The sequence below is a fragment of the Panicum virgatum genome, chromosome 4N (genome assembly GCF_016808335.1).
Source record: "Panicum virgatum strain AP13 chromosome 4N, P.virgatum_v5, whole genome shotgun sequence".
NCBI classification, from domain to species: Eukaryota; Viridiplantae; Streptophyta; class Magnoliopsida; order Poales; family Poaceae; genus Panicum; species Panicum virgatum.
In genome coordinates this window covers 50,015,574-50,028,815 of record NC_053148.1, presented here as the reverse complement: position 1 = coordinate 50,028,815, position 13,242 = coordinate 50,015,574, and the positions used below count along the sequence as shown (strand labels likewise).

The 13,242-nt window shown below is 47.9% G+C and overlaps 2 protein-coding genes across 2 annotated transcripts; one reads left to right on the top strand and one right to left on the bottom strand.

Moving 5' to 3' along the window:
* Positions 1–1,492: 1,492 nt before the first annotated feature.
* Positions 1,493–3,101, bottom strand: LOC120670296. Its single transcript, XM_039950384.1, has 3 exons — positions 2,983–3,101; positions 2,475–2,879; positions 1,493–2,384 (listed from the first exon to the last, which is right to left on the bottom strand). The coding sequence occupies exons 1-3, from the start codon at positions 3,073–3,075 to the stop codon at positions 1,638–1,640; spliced, it is 1,245 nt and encodes a 414-aa protein (XP_039806318.1). The 5' UTR covers positions 3,076–3,101; the 3' UTR covers positions 1,493–1,637.
* A 5,685-nt stretch (positions 3,102–8,786) lies between these two features.
* Positions 8,787–12,711, top strand: LOC120668899 (probable serine/threonine-protein kinase PIX13). Its single transcript, XM_039948704.1, has 6 exons — positions 8,787–9,242; positions 10,129–10,478; positions 11,066–11,201; positions 11,617–11,759; positions 11,845–11,968; positions 12,078–12,711. The coding sequence occupies exons 1-6, from the start codon at positions 9,170–9,172 to the stop codon at positions 12,485–12,487; spliced, it is 1,236 nt and encodes a 411-aa protein (XP_039804638.1). The 5' UTR covers positions 8,787–9,169; the 3' UTR covers positions 12,488–12,711.
* The last annotated feature ends 531 nt before the right edge of the window (positions 12,712–13,242 follow it).

Below are 13,242 nucleotides of genomic sequence, written 5' to 3'. Positions count from 1 at the left end.
AAAATAGGAAGGAGACGCCCATCCACCTGCCTGAGTCGTTGGACACTCTTCTTACTTATTGAAGGTCGATGGCGACGGGGACGTGAGCTGTCGTGGGCCTTGTGCGATGTAACTGCACGTAGTTGCATGCATTATAGTGAAAAGCGCATCCCCCTCTTATGAGGAAATCTATTCATCGTACAGTGCGATTAGAATCCATCCCATCATAGAGGCGATGCTCTCCGTGCCAGGGGAGGGGGAGCAGGCACCGACAAGTTAGGAGAGGAGGGAGGGGGCACCGGCGGCCAGAGTGGTGGTCGAGGTGGCGGACCTTAGTTTCCGGGGTTGCCGGGTGGGGCGGCTCCATGGCCACCAACCCTAGAGGAGGGGGTCGAGGGTGGTGGTGGCTCGATAGCGGCGGCGGTTCGGCCAGCAGAGGGTGTGGCGGCGCGAGAGCACTATCGGCCGAGCAGAGCTGGATAACCAGTGTGCGGCGGCGGGGTTGAGGAGAAGACGAAGACGAAGACGAAGACGACGGCAACGGCAACGGCTAGCTTGGTTAGTGTTGGTGGTGGTGGAGGTGCTGCCAAAGCTGGAGGAGGCAGGGGAGCAGCGGGCGGGGCGGAGGAAGAAAAAGAAGTAGGAGGGCGCAGCTACAATCACAGTTATTACAATCGAACCGGACCGACTGTTCATTTGGTTAAACGGGGAACCTAAGCTTCTACCGATTGGTCTATGTAAAAGATTGGACATGTAATCAAATCGAATTAAATCGTTCGAACTGCCTGGTTTTACTAAAAAAAACAAGCAATGAAACTGTGGTCTGACCCGGTGGACGGACATCACCTCGCGCTGGCAAGGGGAGAACGGTGGGACTGGCGTTCTGGGTGGGAAATATTGTGGCAAAATGAGTGGGCATGCGGTTCGAACCCAGGTTGGGAGCTTCGGAGTGGAGAAACATACCACTACACCAAATTGAAGCGTATAAGAAAATTTAATTTTATTTGAGATGTTTTGAACCAATGATTCCATCAGTTGGACCAATAAATCATTGAACCGAGCGCTCTAACAATTTGACCGGTCCGATCCTAGTAACTATGGCTGCATTATATTCGGATAAGTTGCAATCGCAGCTGCGAGGAATTCGTATGGTGGCCTCGTCCTGGGTCTCTCTCTCCGTCCGAGTGCGCGCGCGCGAACCAACCACATCGGCCTGCTGGGCCTTATCTTGGCTCCCGTCCCACCGCATCAATGTTATTGAAGATGCTGCATGCTGCGGAACTCGGCCCAGTCGCGATCCCTGTCATCATCATCTTCTTCTCTTCTTAATGCAGCGTTGCATATGCACAAACCATCCATTCCAGGGTACTCGTTTATTTAGTAGTATAATAATATTTTCTATAAATTTTTATTTTTTGTCTATTTAATTTGTTGTTGGCTGTAGCCTCAGTTGTCAGTTGAAACGAGTAGTACATTTTTTTTCAAAAAAAAATACTACTACTGAATAATAATATGGAGTAAATACAATGAGACCTCCTGATTGATCTGAATTCTTGTTGGCGAAAACAAAGAGAGAAAATACATACGATGAAGACTATAGCTAGTACTCCGTGGTAGCAGGCAGCTGATGATATATATATGGACGTCGATGCATATGGTTATTTTGATCGGGGCGGCGGCTGCTGCGTCGCGAGAGGCGCCGCCGCCGCCGCCGCCGCATCCCTGTCGGCATTGCGTATTCTGGCCTTGAAGTCGGCGAACTCGCGCCAGGCCCGTGCCCTGACCTTGCCGCCGCCTCCCGTCTCCGGGTTGCCCTGGCGCCCCAGCGTGGGCACGGCGCGGTGCGCCACGTACTGCGCGTCCACCACGCCCATCTGCTGCTCGGGGTCGTCGACGCACCTCCAGAAGTTGAGGTCCAGCCCCCAGCCGTGGATGAGGTCGTTCTGGATCATGTGCCAGGCGCAGGCCCAGGCGTCCCGGGAGAAGACGGGCGCCATCACCTCCACGAAGCCGCTGCAGGGGCGCTGGTGCACGTCGGAGCAGTTGCCGGGGCCCCCCACGGTGTTGCGGTGGACCTCGCTGCCGTTCCTCCGGGTGGTGACGTCGTACGTCTTCTTCCCCCGGGTGATGTCCAGCCCCGGCTGCGAGATGCGCAGGCCGTGCTTGGCGACGAGGCGCACGTACTCGTCGGCGTCGAAGAAGTCGGCGGCGAGGTCCTCGTCCCACAGGAAGAGGTAGTCGTAGGGCGCCACCACGCTGGGGTGCAGGAAGCGCTTGGCGTACCACCACTTGGCCTGCTTGCGGGCGCTCACGTGGATGGCCTGCTTGGACCACGGGAACTCGTCGTCCCACTCCGTCGTGCGCCCGTCGTAGTGGAACAGCATCACGTCGAAGTCGTCGGAGAACTGCCGTGCCGTTGACATTGGTATCTATCTATCAGCAAAATAAGACTGCAACAGATAGATCATCGATCAGAATAGCAGCAGATAGATCACCTTGTGAACGGTGGCGTTGACATTGGCTCTCTCGCTGAAGCCGACTGTCATGGTGAGGAGGTACTTGCGCACCGGCGTGTCCTGCCGCGGGTCTCCCCACAGTCGCCGCATGTGAAGATCAGTCTCTGAAACCACGATCTTGGGTGGGAGCCTCTCCGCGCCTGCCGGCGGCGGCTTTGAATTACCAGCTGCTGAAGAACAACTACTAGTAGTTGCATTTGGCTGCTGCTGCACCTGCAGGACGCTTGCTGCTGCTGTATTAATATTGTTACTGCTGCTGCTGCTGCTGACGACGAATGGCACCCAGAATCTGCCTAGTATGTTTGTGGTTGTGGAGTTGGCCGCAGCACCTGCACCTGCACCATCACCACCGCCACCCCTCCAAGGGAACACGTAACACGGAAGCTGCATAATTCCAAATCAAGGAGGTTGAGATTATAAGCTAGAATATATTATATATAGATATATATACATATATATCTATATATATAAATAAATATATAACTACCTGTGGTCGTCCTACTTGAAGAGGGAAAGAAACGCCGATGAAGAACCCGAATGCCGCCCCGCACAAAGCCGTCAGGATGGGATTTAATCTCATCCTGCTTATTCCCGACTAACTTGTACTACTACGACACCGTCGTCTTTAGCTTTGGAACACCTTATATAGCTTCTCGCGAGTCGTACGTATAGCAAGCTAAGTGCGTGACAGCATGCAGTAACTTGTACAGAGGAAAAAGATGCATCCCCATGCCTTAGAATTGCAGGCAAAGCTTATTAGCTTGCTTTTCCGGAGCTGACTAATACATCTCTAGCTACCTACCTACTACCAAGGTCAACGCCAGCAGCGGGCAGTGGACGACGAGCGAAGAGCTGCCTCCTCTCATCCTCTGCACTGCAGCTAGTTGGCTAGCTCGTCGGAGAAGAAGAGCTTTCTTGATATCATGATCGCCGGCCGGCCGGCAGAGGATGAGAGGAAAGAAGAATGAAGCCTTGCATTGGTTCTCATGGCCTTAATTAATGTCCCGTCCCCTTTGGGAATCCATGATTACTGGCAAGTGGCAAGTATGTATTATAGTTTGTTTTGCTTCGGCTAACAGCAAGGCAGCAGGAACTTTGCGGCCAGTGTCCTCGATCTGCTGCTTTCTCTCCTTTGTTCTTGGTTCCTGTCTGTTTGTATCTCGATCGATGACTCGATCGCTTCTCTACTGATGTACTATGCTTGGTCCAAAGGAAGGCACGCTTTTCTCAGAAAAAGTTGCTCTGCGCACTATAGCTAAACATCATTTTTTTCGAAACAAAGGATTGATATCAAGGGTTGTTTACTGAATTGTGAGAGAAACCACAAAACAAAATATATGAATGTACTATGTACTACATACCAGAAGGTTGTCGCCAAGCAAAATGAACCAAGCTAGTACGTGCGTGGCTGGTAGCTTCGTTTTTCTGACAGCTTCAAAAATGAAAGTAGCTTCATTTTCCCAAGCAAAATGCATGCATGCAAAGTAACCTATGACTCGGTCCAAGCAAAGCATCCATCGTCGACTTTTCTGACTGGGCCGGGCCGGGTCACCCACCACCGGTACCGGACCACCGCACTTGCCCCTTTTTTTTTTTTTTGGTTTGAGGGCGATCACTGCAATTGCTCTCCTGCCAGGGGCGTCCCAGCCAAACCGGGTCCAGTGTGAAATATTAAAATGAAGCTCTAATAGTCTACTAAAATTAAATAATATATAGTAACAAGTAACAATGGAATATATATGATATGTATATATGTGTAATATAATACGTATAAATAGAATATTTTAAGAATTATCTTACATATTCTTCACTTGAATAACATTATTCTTTAAGCATTCTTTGAAATAAAGTCTTCACTGATGCATTCATAATCAATTTTCTCCAACATATCACTCTCAAGTGCTATAATATCCAGAGTTAAGCCTTTCTTGTGTGATTGTATGACATAAGTAAGACTTTAATAGCTTCAATTTTAAAAAGCTTTGTTCCGCTGATGCAACCGTCACAGGAATAGTCAACATAACTCTATATGCATTAGTTGCATTTGGAAAGCAATCATGTCAGCTTCAAAAAAATTAGAATTTGAACTGGGCCTATATTATCTTTAGGAATGAAATCTTGAAGGAACCTCAACTCCACGTATAGTTCACTAGCAGCAATATTAGAATTTCCATCTCTTGTAAGGGTTGGCTCATGATTATGACATGATTTCAAGCTCTTAGTATCCAATGACTTGAATGCTTCAGAAGTAAATTTTAGAATACTATGTGTGACTTCTGAGTGTAATTTGCACATCATTTTGCTACAGATTGGGCTGCAAATTAATAAAATTGAAGCCCTCTATATTATTATACATAAGTATAAAGATATACTTTATATTTTGGGGCCCTTCAAATTTGGGGGCTCAGTATGGTCGCATAGCCTGCACGGGCCCAAGGACGCCCCTGTTGCCGCACTTGTAAAAATCCGATAGATGATCGATGATAGCAGCAGCGGTGGCGCACACGGTCATGGCAGCCGCCGCTATGGTGTGCCACACCACTCGTCTCGGCTGCCGCGACCGCGACCACGGCACATGCGGCCCGGCAGCAACGACACATGTGGCGGTGCCACACGTGACATCCGTGTTGTGCACGGCAGCGCCAGATGATGATGGGACGTCCGTTTTGGTCACCTACACCACTCTTGCCAGCGGTCAGGTTTGCTACCATTCCTCCGGTGATTGGCTGAGGTGCTAGCAAATGCTTGGAAAACAGCATCTGCGGGCGCTGCTCTCTCCTTGGAGGCATCCTTTTGCACCCCTCTGCCTCCCCGTTCTAGATGTTGCAGGTGAAAACCCAACCCATCTTAGGCTGGCGTCAGCAGCGCCTTTGGCAACGTGACCTCCTTAAAGGCGACGCCAAGCTAATCCTGATGGCGGTGATGACACTACCTCTTTTCTTCCTTTCTTCCTCCTATAAATAAAAAAAATATAGCTTGTGTTGGTGCGGCTCGCTTCGAGGACCCAATCTGACCGTGCAGGGTGTGCAGAGACTCTGGTCGACGACCCCTAAAGGCTTTCTGCCGCGCATGTGGTGCATTGAAGATTCTAGCGGCGGCACGATGAAGATGAGGTTTTGGTGTGGCTCAGCGGTACTATATTACCCTCGACGGCGAAGCAAGCCGGATCCTTAAAGAGTCTAGCGACGGGAGTGGCGAGGCCCTGTGCGCTTCAAGGTGGTGTCTGAGGAGCGGTGTGCGACAGTGTATGCGGCGAGCCCCCCACGTGTTTGAGTTGAGGCCTTGGTGGATGTCCCAATCCGTCCTGGGCGAGGAATTGTCTCAGAGTTCTAGGATACGGCCTGCTATTTCAGATGTTTAGTGTGCATGGTGCGACAGCGGTACTTCGGCGATGGGTTTTGCATGGCGGTGGCTCTTTCGGTGTGGTGCGGTGGGCTCCTCTGCTGACTTCTGCCAACGTAAGGCCAAGTTGGAAGATCGTTGACCGTGTTCGTGATCAGAAAACGATAGTGGCATGGTGGAGGAGTCGTGGTGGCTACTTGGTTTACAGTGGACTGCGGCAGCAAGTTATCCGTGGTAGCAGCTAGTTGGCGTGGAACATCATCGAGGATGACAGTGATTGCGAGGTGGGCTGCTCATCAGCTTCTTCTTGGTAGTGGTGGCGCGGCGTGGTGGTTTTGTGTAGTCGAGTTGAGTTGCGCAACCGTGTTGGTGTCCCATTCCAACCGGTTGCTGTTTGAGTCGAGTTCGAGAGGAGTTATATGGTCATGTTGACTGGCGGTGATGTCATTGTTGGTTGTTATGGTTCCCGTCTGGACGTTGTTTTCTCTTTTTAATATAATCGGCAACTCTCTAGCCTGGTTGGTTTTAAATAAAATTTAGAATAATCCATTATTCAAGTCCTTGTTGACGATGGATGAGCACCGCGAGCTGGGATTCGCGGGAATCCCCGTTTAGAGATTCAGCCATGGGTGTAACACATGGTGGGATCTGAAATTTTAATGACGATCAAGGAGCAAGGTTGTTTAGATAGGTTTGGGCCACTTGGAGAGCGTAACACCCTGCGTCTTGTGTGTTGCTGGTGGTTGTATTAAGTTGCCTTGAATCTGCCGGCCCTTTATATGTTAACTATGTATCTTATTTATAGCCTTCCCGGTGGGCTCCTGGAAGAGTTTACCTCCTTTGGTGTGAACGTGGCGCTTGGAGGGGGGCACCGCCCTACAAAAGGTGTGTGTCCGTGGGATAGGATCTTGTCGCATGGACCCGGACTGTCGCGATCCGGGATTGCTATGTAAGGAGTTCCGAAACATCCCGGGGCCTTCCCGGGATCCCCATATATGACCTGGTAGTGTTGCTCTTTTAAAAAACAAAAAAGGCTGCTACGGCCCCTCGAGCCGCCGCCGCGCGGGACTTGGTCCCGCTCGAAGCCACCCCACTCACAGCCGCCGCACTCACTGCCACCGCCGCCACGTAGGAGAGGGAGAGGGGGACCAGGGCTACTGCAAGATTAGAGCGATCTCACTGACAGGTCACGCACGCCACTGCCACCATGCACTGGCGCCGCGTTGCCGGAGGGGAAGGGGAGGGCCACCGCTGCCAGGCACTGCCGTGGCCCCGCGTGCCGCCGTGGCCACGGGCTACGCACGTTGCTGCGACCACCACACGCGGCGCCGACGCTGACAAAGAGGGTTAGGGGAGGGCCACTGTGGCCCCGCGCAACGCTGCGTTACTAGAAGGGGGAGGGGAGGGGAGAGTAGGAGCCTAGGAGGTGATGAGGGGTAGGGGTGGGGGTGCGCAGAGGGCGCGATGGCAGGAGGTGAGCAGATGGGGAGGCGAGGGTGAAGGTTGGGGATGTGCAGTTCTGTGTATGCAAAGGCTACGGTGGTAGGAGGTAAGCTGATGGGAAGTGGAGGGGAAGACGGCAGGGGAGGTAGTGCGGGGGAGGGGAAGAAGGGAAGGAAGGGGTGCTGGGGAAGAAGTATGGGAGGGAGTGGCGATGGGGGAAGTGAGGAAGATCGGGAGGAGGGGTAGAATGAGATGTAGAATACAATGAGAGAGGCTGGAATAGAAGAAAAAAAGGTGAATGCATCAGCATCAGGTTGTATCATGACCAGACAGTGATACCCACCATCACCGTCAGTTCGTATTATGACCCGACGGTAGTGCCCTTGCAAGCTATCACCACCTATTTGTAATACGAACTGGCGGTGATGTCCATTATCATCGTCGGTTCCAAAGGGAACTAGCGGTAATGAGGTGTTTACGATGTTAAATTTTATAGTAGTGTTTAATCCCTCTAATATTTTATATTTGAGGACAGATGGAGTAGGTTTTTGTCTACATGAGATAAAATCAAACTGGTATCTTTGATGCTACTAGCTAGTCCGATTCTAAAGGTGTGACAGTGACAGCTACAATTTTAACGGCGGGACTGCTCGACTCCGTGTGCATTACGTATACGAGTATCTAGTAGCGTACGTACATGTAGCTGTGGGAAGCTCAACTAAGAAACATCAAGAGGTAGCCCAAGCCCCAAGTGAAAAGTCAGGCAACATGTACTACGTCACCGGTGTTGGACTCATGCGTTGACTGACACAAAAATAATTAATCGTTTCAACCCATAACAAAATTAGATAGCCACTTGACTGATCGAGACGGTTTCTCCTAGCATTCCCATAATATAATTAGGATTTTGGTCATTTTGCTTCACTAGGGATAAATAGTATTCACTATGTTCGGTTTATCTGCTTCCGATTTATTCTCACTCACAGAATACTATTGAATTAGTTAAAATCAGCCGGGTTTTTTCTACCGGCCGAAATGTAGCAAGCAGGTAGCTAGGCCGCGGTACAGGCACCTCTGTTATGGCTGTGTTTAATGGAGGGAAAAGGGGATGCGAAAAGGCACATCAGACACTGTAGTATACTGTAGCACTTTTCGTTTTTTGTGGTAATTGTTGTCCTACCATGACCTAACTAGGCTCAAAAGATTCGTCTCGTAACGTACATCAAAACTATGCAATCAATTTTTTTATTTACCTACATTTAGTACTTCATGCATGGGTCATTTGCTATATTTAATGTTTCGATGTGATGGAAAGTTTGGAATTGAGAGGGAGTTTTTTTGGAACTAAACACAGCCTATGAGTTTTTCTCATTCAACAATTCCAAGGGCTAAGCTAGTGTGTGTACTCAAGAAGAAGCACGTATAAACGTAGTAGATAGAAAAGCGTGGACTCACACTCACTCGTCATCGTCAAACAAACAAAGACTAGGGAGGAGGATTCCTTCCTTACAGTTGTTTGGACTTGCCCTTTAATTTGTCTCTCTCGTGTTTGGCAGAACGTAGTACGGGTGGTTTGCAGATTGCAGTGAGCGACCGAGCGAGGGTAGCACCATATATATATACTAGCAGTTGCAGTTGCAGACTTGCAGTCGCGGTTGCAGTCGTCGGTTGCCTTCCCTTCCTCCCCGCCGCCCCTCTCGCTTCGCTTCCCCATCGCTTGCTTTGCTTGTGCTTCCTTCCACACAAACATACTACACACAGGACGCACGGCAGAGGGAGGAGGACAAGAAAGAAGAAAGGGAAGCATCCCCCTGGTCAGCGCAAGGGGAGGGCGCCCTGCCTGCCCTGCAGGCTGCAGTCTCTCTCTCCCTCCCCAGAGATAGAGATCGATGGGGAACTGCGCCAGCGCCATCGACGCCTTCGTCCAGCCGGGCAGCAGGGCGTCGCCGTCGGCTGCTCCTGGTAAGTACAACAAGCCAGAGCCATTTCCGGTTCTCTTCCCCCTCTCAAGTCTTATCTTAACTAAAGCTCCAATCTTTCCGAGATCCCCTTCAAATGCAACCGGCAGGTATTCTGTGGCCCGGCCCCTTTTAATTAACTTGAGTCCTGGATTTAATTACTTGCAATGTTCATAGCCACCTGCTCATGCTGCAACAAATTAAAGCGTATCTCTTTTATTTATTCATTCACTCTCCCCGTAGCAGCAGTGCCAGTGTGTTGCTAATTCCATCCATCGTGGTTCCGAAACTGCGCAGACCTGCCCAATTTTTCGATTCATGTCTTATCAAACTGAAACTTTGCATGCCTTTATTAATTATTATTTGCTTGATTATTGCATACAGCGTAAAACTGTCTTATTTATATACCACCGGGTTCTTTTCACAAATTTCTCTTGAATAAACTTAGGAATAATCATATACAATCATGCTACTCATCAAGCGTATGGGGCACTTTCTCAATATATTTGGCCGTATTGCTGTTTCGACTAAATAAAACCTTGCTTTTGCAACTAAATTTGTTGGTTTCTGCCAATTGCGCTGACTTTTCTCTAGAATAAAGCACCACTTCTACTTTTTTCCCCAAGAGAAAATGTTTATCCCGGTCCTTGAGAAGCCTCGATATCTGGCCTCTGCCCTTGTATACCATATATATTCTGTTAGTACAAAACCTACTTTTACCCGAATGGTAAAATTCGCTTTCTTACTTTGTATCTCAATGTCAATGAGCATAAATATCCCCTGACATCTAAATTATTTTGATGCTATGATAAATTAGTTAGCATTTAATTTCAAACCTCTCCTTTTCTATCAGTTAACTCAAGACCTCACATTGCCTGTCACAAGTGCAGGAATGTCTGCATCGAGGAGGACTAGTAGCTCTGCCACCACCGGGAAGCTGTCAACACTGAGTACCAGCACCTTCATGCCATCCACAGTTAGTGGTGTTAGTGTCGACGATGACTATCAAGAGGGTCAGATTCTTGAGTCTCCAAATCTCAAAACATACACCTTTGCCGAACTCAAGTGTGCCACCAAGAGCTTCAGGCCCGAGACGGTGCTTGGGGAGGGCGGATTCGGAAAGGTTTACAAGGGATGGGTTGATGAGAAGACCTTGAACCCGTCCAAGAGTAGCACTGGCATGGTGGTCGCCGTCAAGAAGCTCAATCCTGAGAGCGTGCAGGGAATGGAGCAATGGCAGGTACAGCAATTCTCAAGTTGCTGTTTGTTTGCATTATTAAATGCATGTTTTTTTTGGAGAAATTAATTGCAATTTTAAGGGGTTTCCGTTTGATTATCAGGGAAATAGATAAACGAAGCAGTGAATGCTTACCAAATAGTTCAGTAGTTATTTAAAAACCATCAAAAGAAAAACCAGCGGATTAGCTCATGTCACTTGAATGTTTGTGGAAAACTACATCTTGCTTTCTTTTTTCAATTTGTTCCTATCATTCACTGAATTTCTTTCTCTATGCATTGTTAACTGGTGCATTGGTCTTTTTTTTTTGTGGAGAATGAACCTGAAGTATCCCTGGCACTCTGGTTATTTTTCTTTTTCAAGTGACTCCATTGTTGTTCCCTTTTCTACTTACAATCAGAATGCTCTAGTTGTTAGGCTTTAGTGCATGCTCCTGTTCTCTCACCAATTGTTTCACACTTTTTATTTCTATACTTTGTTTCTGCTTGTAGTCTTATCTTTTACAGAAGGATTTCTGATTTAGGCAAATGGCTTCCTACTCTTTGATGCTATGCTTGTCTCTCAAAAATAATTGTTTGTTTCCGTTGCAGTCTGAAGTCAATTTCCTTGGGAGGATTTCACACCCCAATCTCGTCAAACTCTTGGGATATTGCATGGATGACAACGAGTTACTACTTGTGTATGAGTTCATGGCAAAGGGGAGCTTGGAGAACCACCTGTTTCGAAGTGAGTATTTTAGCAGATCTTTTCCTAATGCTGCTAAAATCTAGAAATAATTCTCTTTATGTCACTTTTTTCCGCACTCTTTATGCCAACTTCGCCTGCAGTAGCGCACTATGCAGATGTTGGTGCTTTATCTGCATCTACAAACCATTTTCATAAATTATTATATATCGAGCACCATAGTCCATAGTGCTATACAACTAACGAGCATTTTGGAGGATGTCAACATCAACCAAATTGCCAGAGCTGTATGATATCTTGCTGCTTCAGCCTTCAATTTTTCTTGTCAAGTCAACTTGGAAATTTAAGATGAAAAGTTGGCGCCACTTGTTTTTAACTTTTACTATTTCGGGCCATCCATCGATTTCTTTTATGAAACATCCTATTTACTAGTACTGTGATTATTTACCATTGCCAGGAGGGGCGGTCTACGAGCCACTGCCTTGGAGCCTCAGGCTGAAGATTCTCATCGGTGCAGCTCGTGGGCTTGCTTTTCTTCATTCATCAGAAAGACAAATAATCTACAGGGACTTCAAGGCTTCCAACATCTTATTAGATTCGGTAAACACTCTTTCCAGCGGTACTAATAACCAGCTGTTGTTACCTGAACAATACTTTAATCAGCCTAAATCAATGTCATGTTCAGCACTTCAATGCAAAGCTCTCAGATTTCGGATTGGCCAAGCATGGTCCAGATGGCGAGGAGTCTCATGTGACAACAAGAGTCATGGGAACCTACGGCTATGCAGCTCCAGAGTATGTTTCTACCGGTAAGTCTTATCTCTATCAGGGTTTATGTTTCCCTCAAAATGTCTACCATTTTATCCTTTTTCTGTTCAGAGTGCTAATTGGTAGCTGATTGCATCTTTCATGAGCTAGGCCACCTGTATGTGAAAAGCGACGTGTATGGATTTGGAGTTGTACTGCTGGAGATGATCTCTGGCCTGAGGGCGCTGGACCCAAGCCGTGTGAGCGAGAAGGTGAACTTGGTGAACTGGTCCAAGCCATTGCTAGCTGACCGGAGGAAGCTTAGCCAAGTGATGGACCCCGGATTGGAGGGGCAGTACAGTTCCAAAGGAGCCCTCCTTGCTGCTCAGCTGACCCTCAAGTGCCTGAACGGTGACCCGAAGAGCCGTCCATCCATGAAGGAAGTGGTGGAGGCGCTGGAGCAGATTGAGTCTATAAAGAGCAGGGTGAGGGAGCCCAGGAATAGTGGCTCCTCGCGTCGTGGCCAGCAGGGACAGTCACCGGGGAGTGACAGCGCTAGGAAGAACTCCAGGGGCAGGTAGATGGATGGTCACGATGATACATAGGATGAACTGATTCTGATGTGGAAATTGTAAATGTAGACCACATTTTTTGTTGTCATGACGAAGTTTGTGCCGATCATGATGATCAATGTAATAGTATAGCGTCACACTTTCGATGACTTGGTACATGCCTACCTGGCATATCCATACATTCAACCACTTCTCACTGAAAGCCTTGTCTAAGTTGATAGCATCAGATTGCACTTACAATAGCATCCAGCCATTGTCATTCACATCCTTGTTTTTGTCAGTCGTGGTTCTGTAGAACAGCAGAAGTCCTGAATTTCTATGGTCAAATGTGAAGAAAAAGCAAACACTCGAATCATTAGCAGAAAGATTTTAGCAACCAACCTTTGATATTAGGTGGGAAAAAACTAGCTGTTGAAAATGTTGGGAGCCATCTGATTCTGATTCTCTATAGGAGCAGATTCTCTGAGAGAAGTAATTTTGTGGTTGAAAGTAATTTTCTTTAATTCTCTAGCGTAGACTCTTAAAATGGAGAATTACTTTATAGAATCAAGAGAAGCTAATTTTTTTTCAGCACAGTCTCTTAGTTCATTTCATATAATCAGCGAATCACTTCTCTCTAAATAGTTAAACAGCGAATCACTTCTCTCTAAAAAACTATTTAGTAGAGCTCCTGCTGGATTCAACAGAGAATCAACTCTGGGAGCTCTGCCAAACGCATCTTTACTCGCTCTTATAGATTACTCCAAGTTGTAGATATTTCAAAC

Bases quoted from the DNA above. Each gene is read 5' to 3' on its own strand.
- LOC120668899 (XM_039948704.1), top strand. From the start codon at position 9,170: ATGGGGAACTGCGCCAGCGCCATCGACGCCTTCGTCCAGCCGGGCAGC. The intron at 9,243-10,128 runs GTAAGTACAACA...TCACAAGTGCAG, and splicing joins GTCGCCGTCGGCTGCTCCTG to GAATGTCTGCATCGAGGAGG. The intron at 11,760-11,844 runs GTAAACACTCTT...TGTCATGTTCAG, and splicing joins CCAACATCTTATTAGATTCG to CACTTCAATGCAAAGCTCTC.
- LOC120670296 (XM_039950384.1), bottom strand. From the start codon at position 3,075: ATGAGATTAAATCCCATCCTGACGGCTTTGTGCGGGGCGGCATTCGGG. The intron at 2,880-2,982 runs GTAGTTATATAT...GGAATTATGCAG, and splicing joins TTCAAGTAGGACGACCACAG to CTTCCGTGTTACGTGTTCCC. The intron at 2,385-2,474 runs GTGATCTATCTG...ACGGCACGGCAG, and splicing joins TCAACGCCACCGTTCACAAG to TTCTCCGACGACTTCGACGT.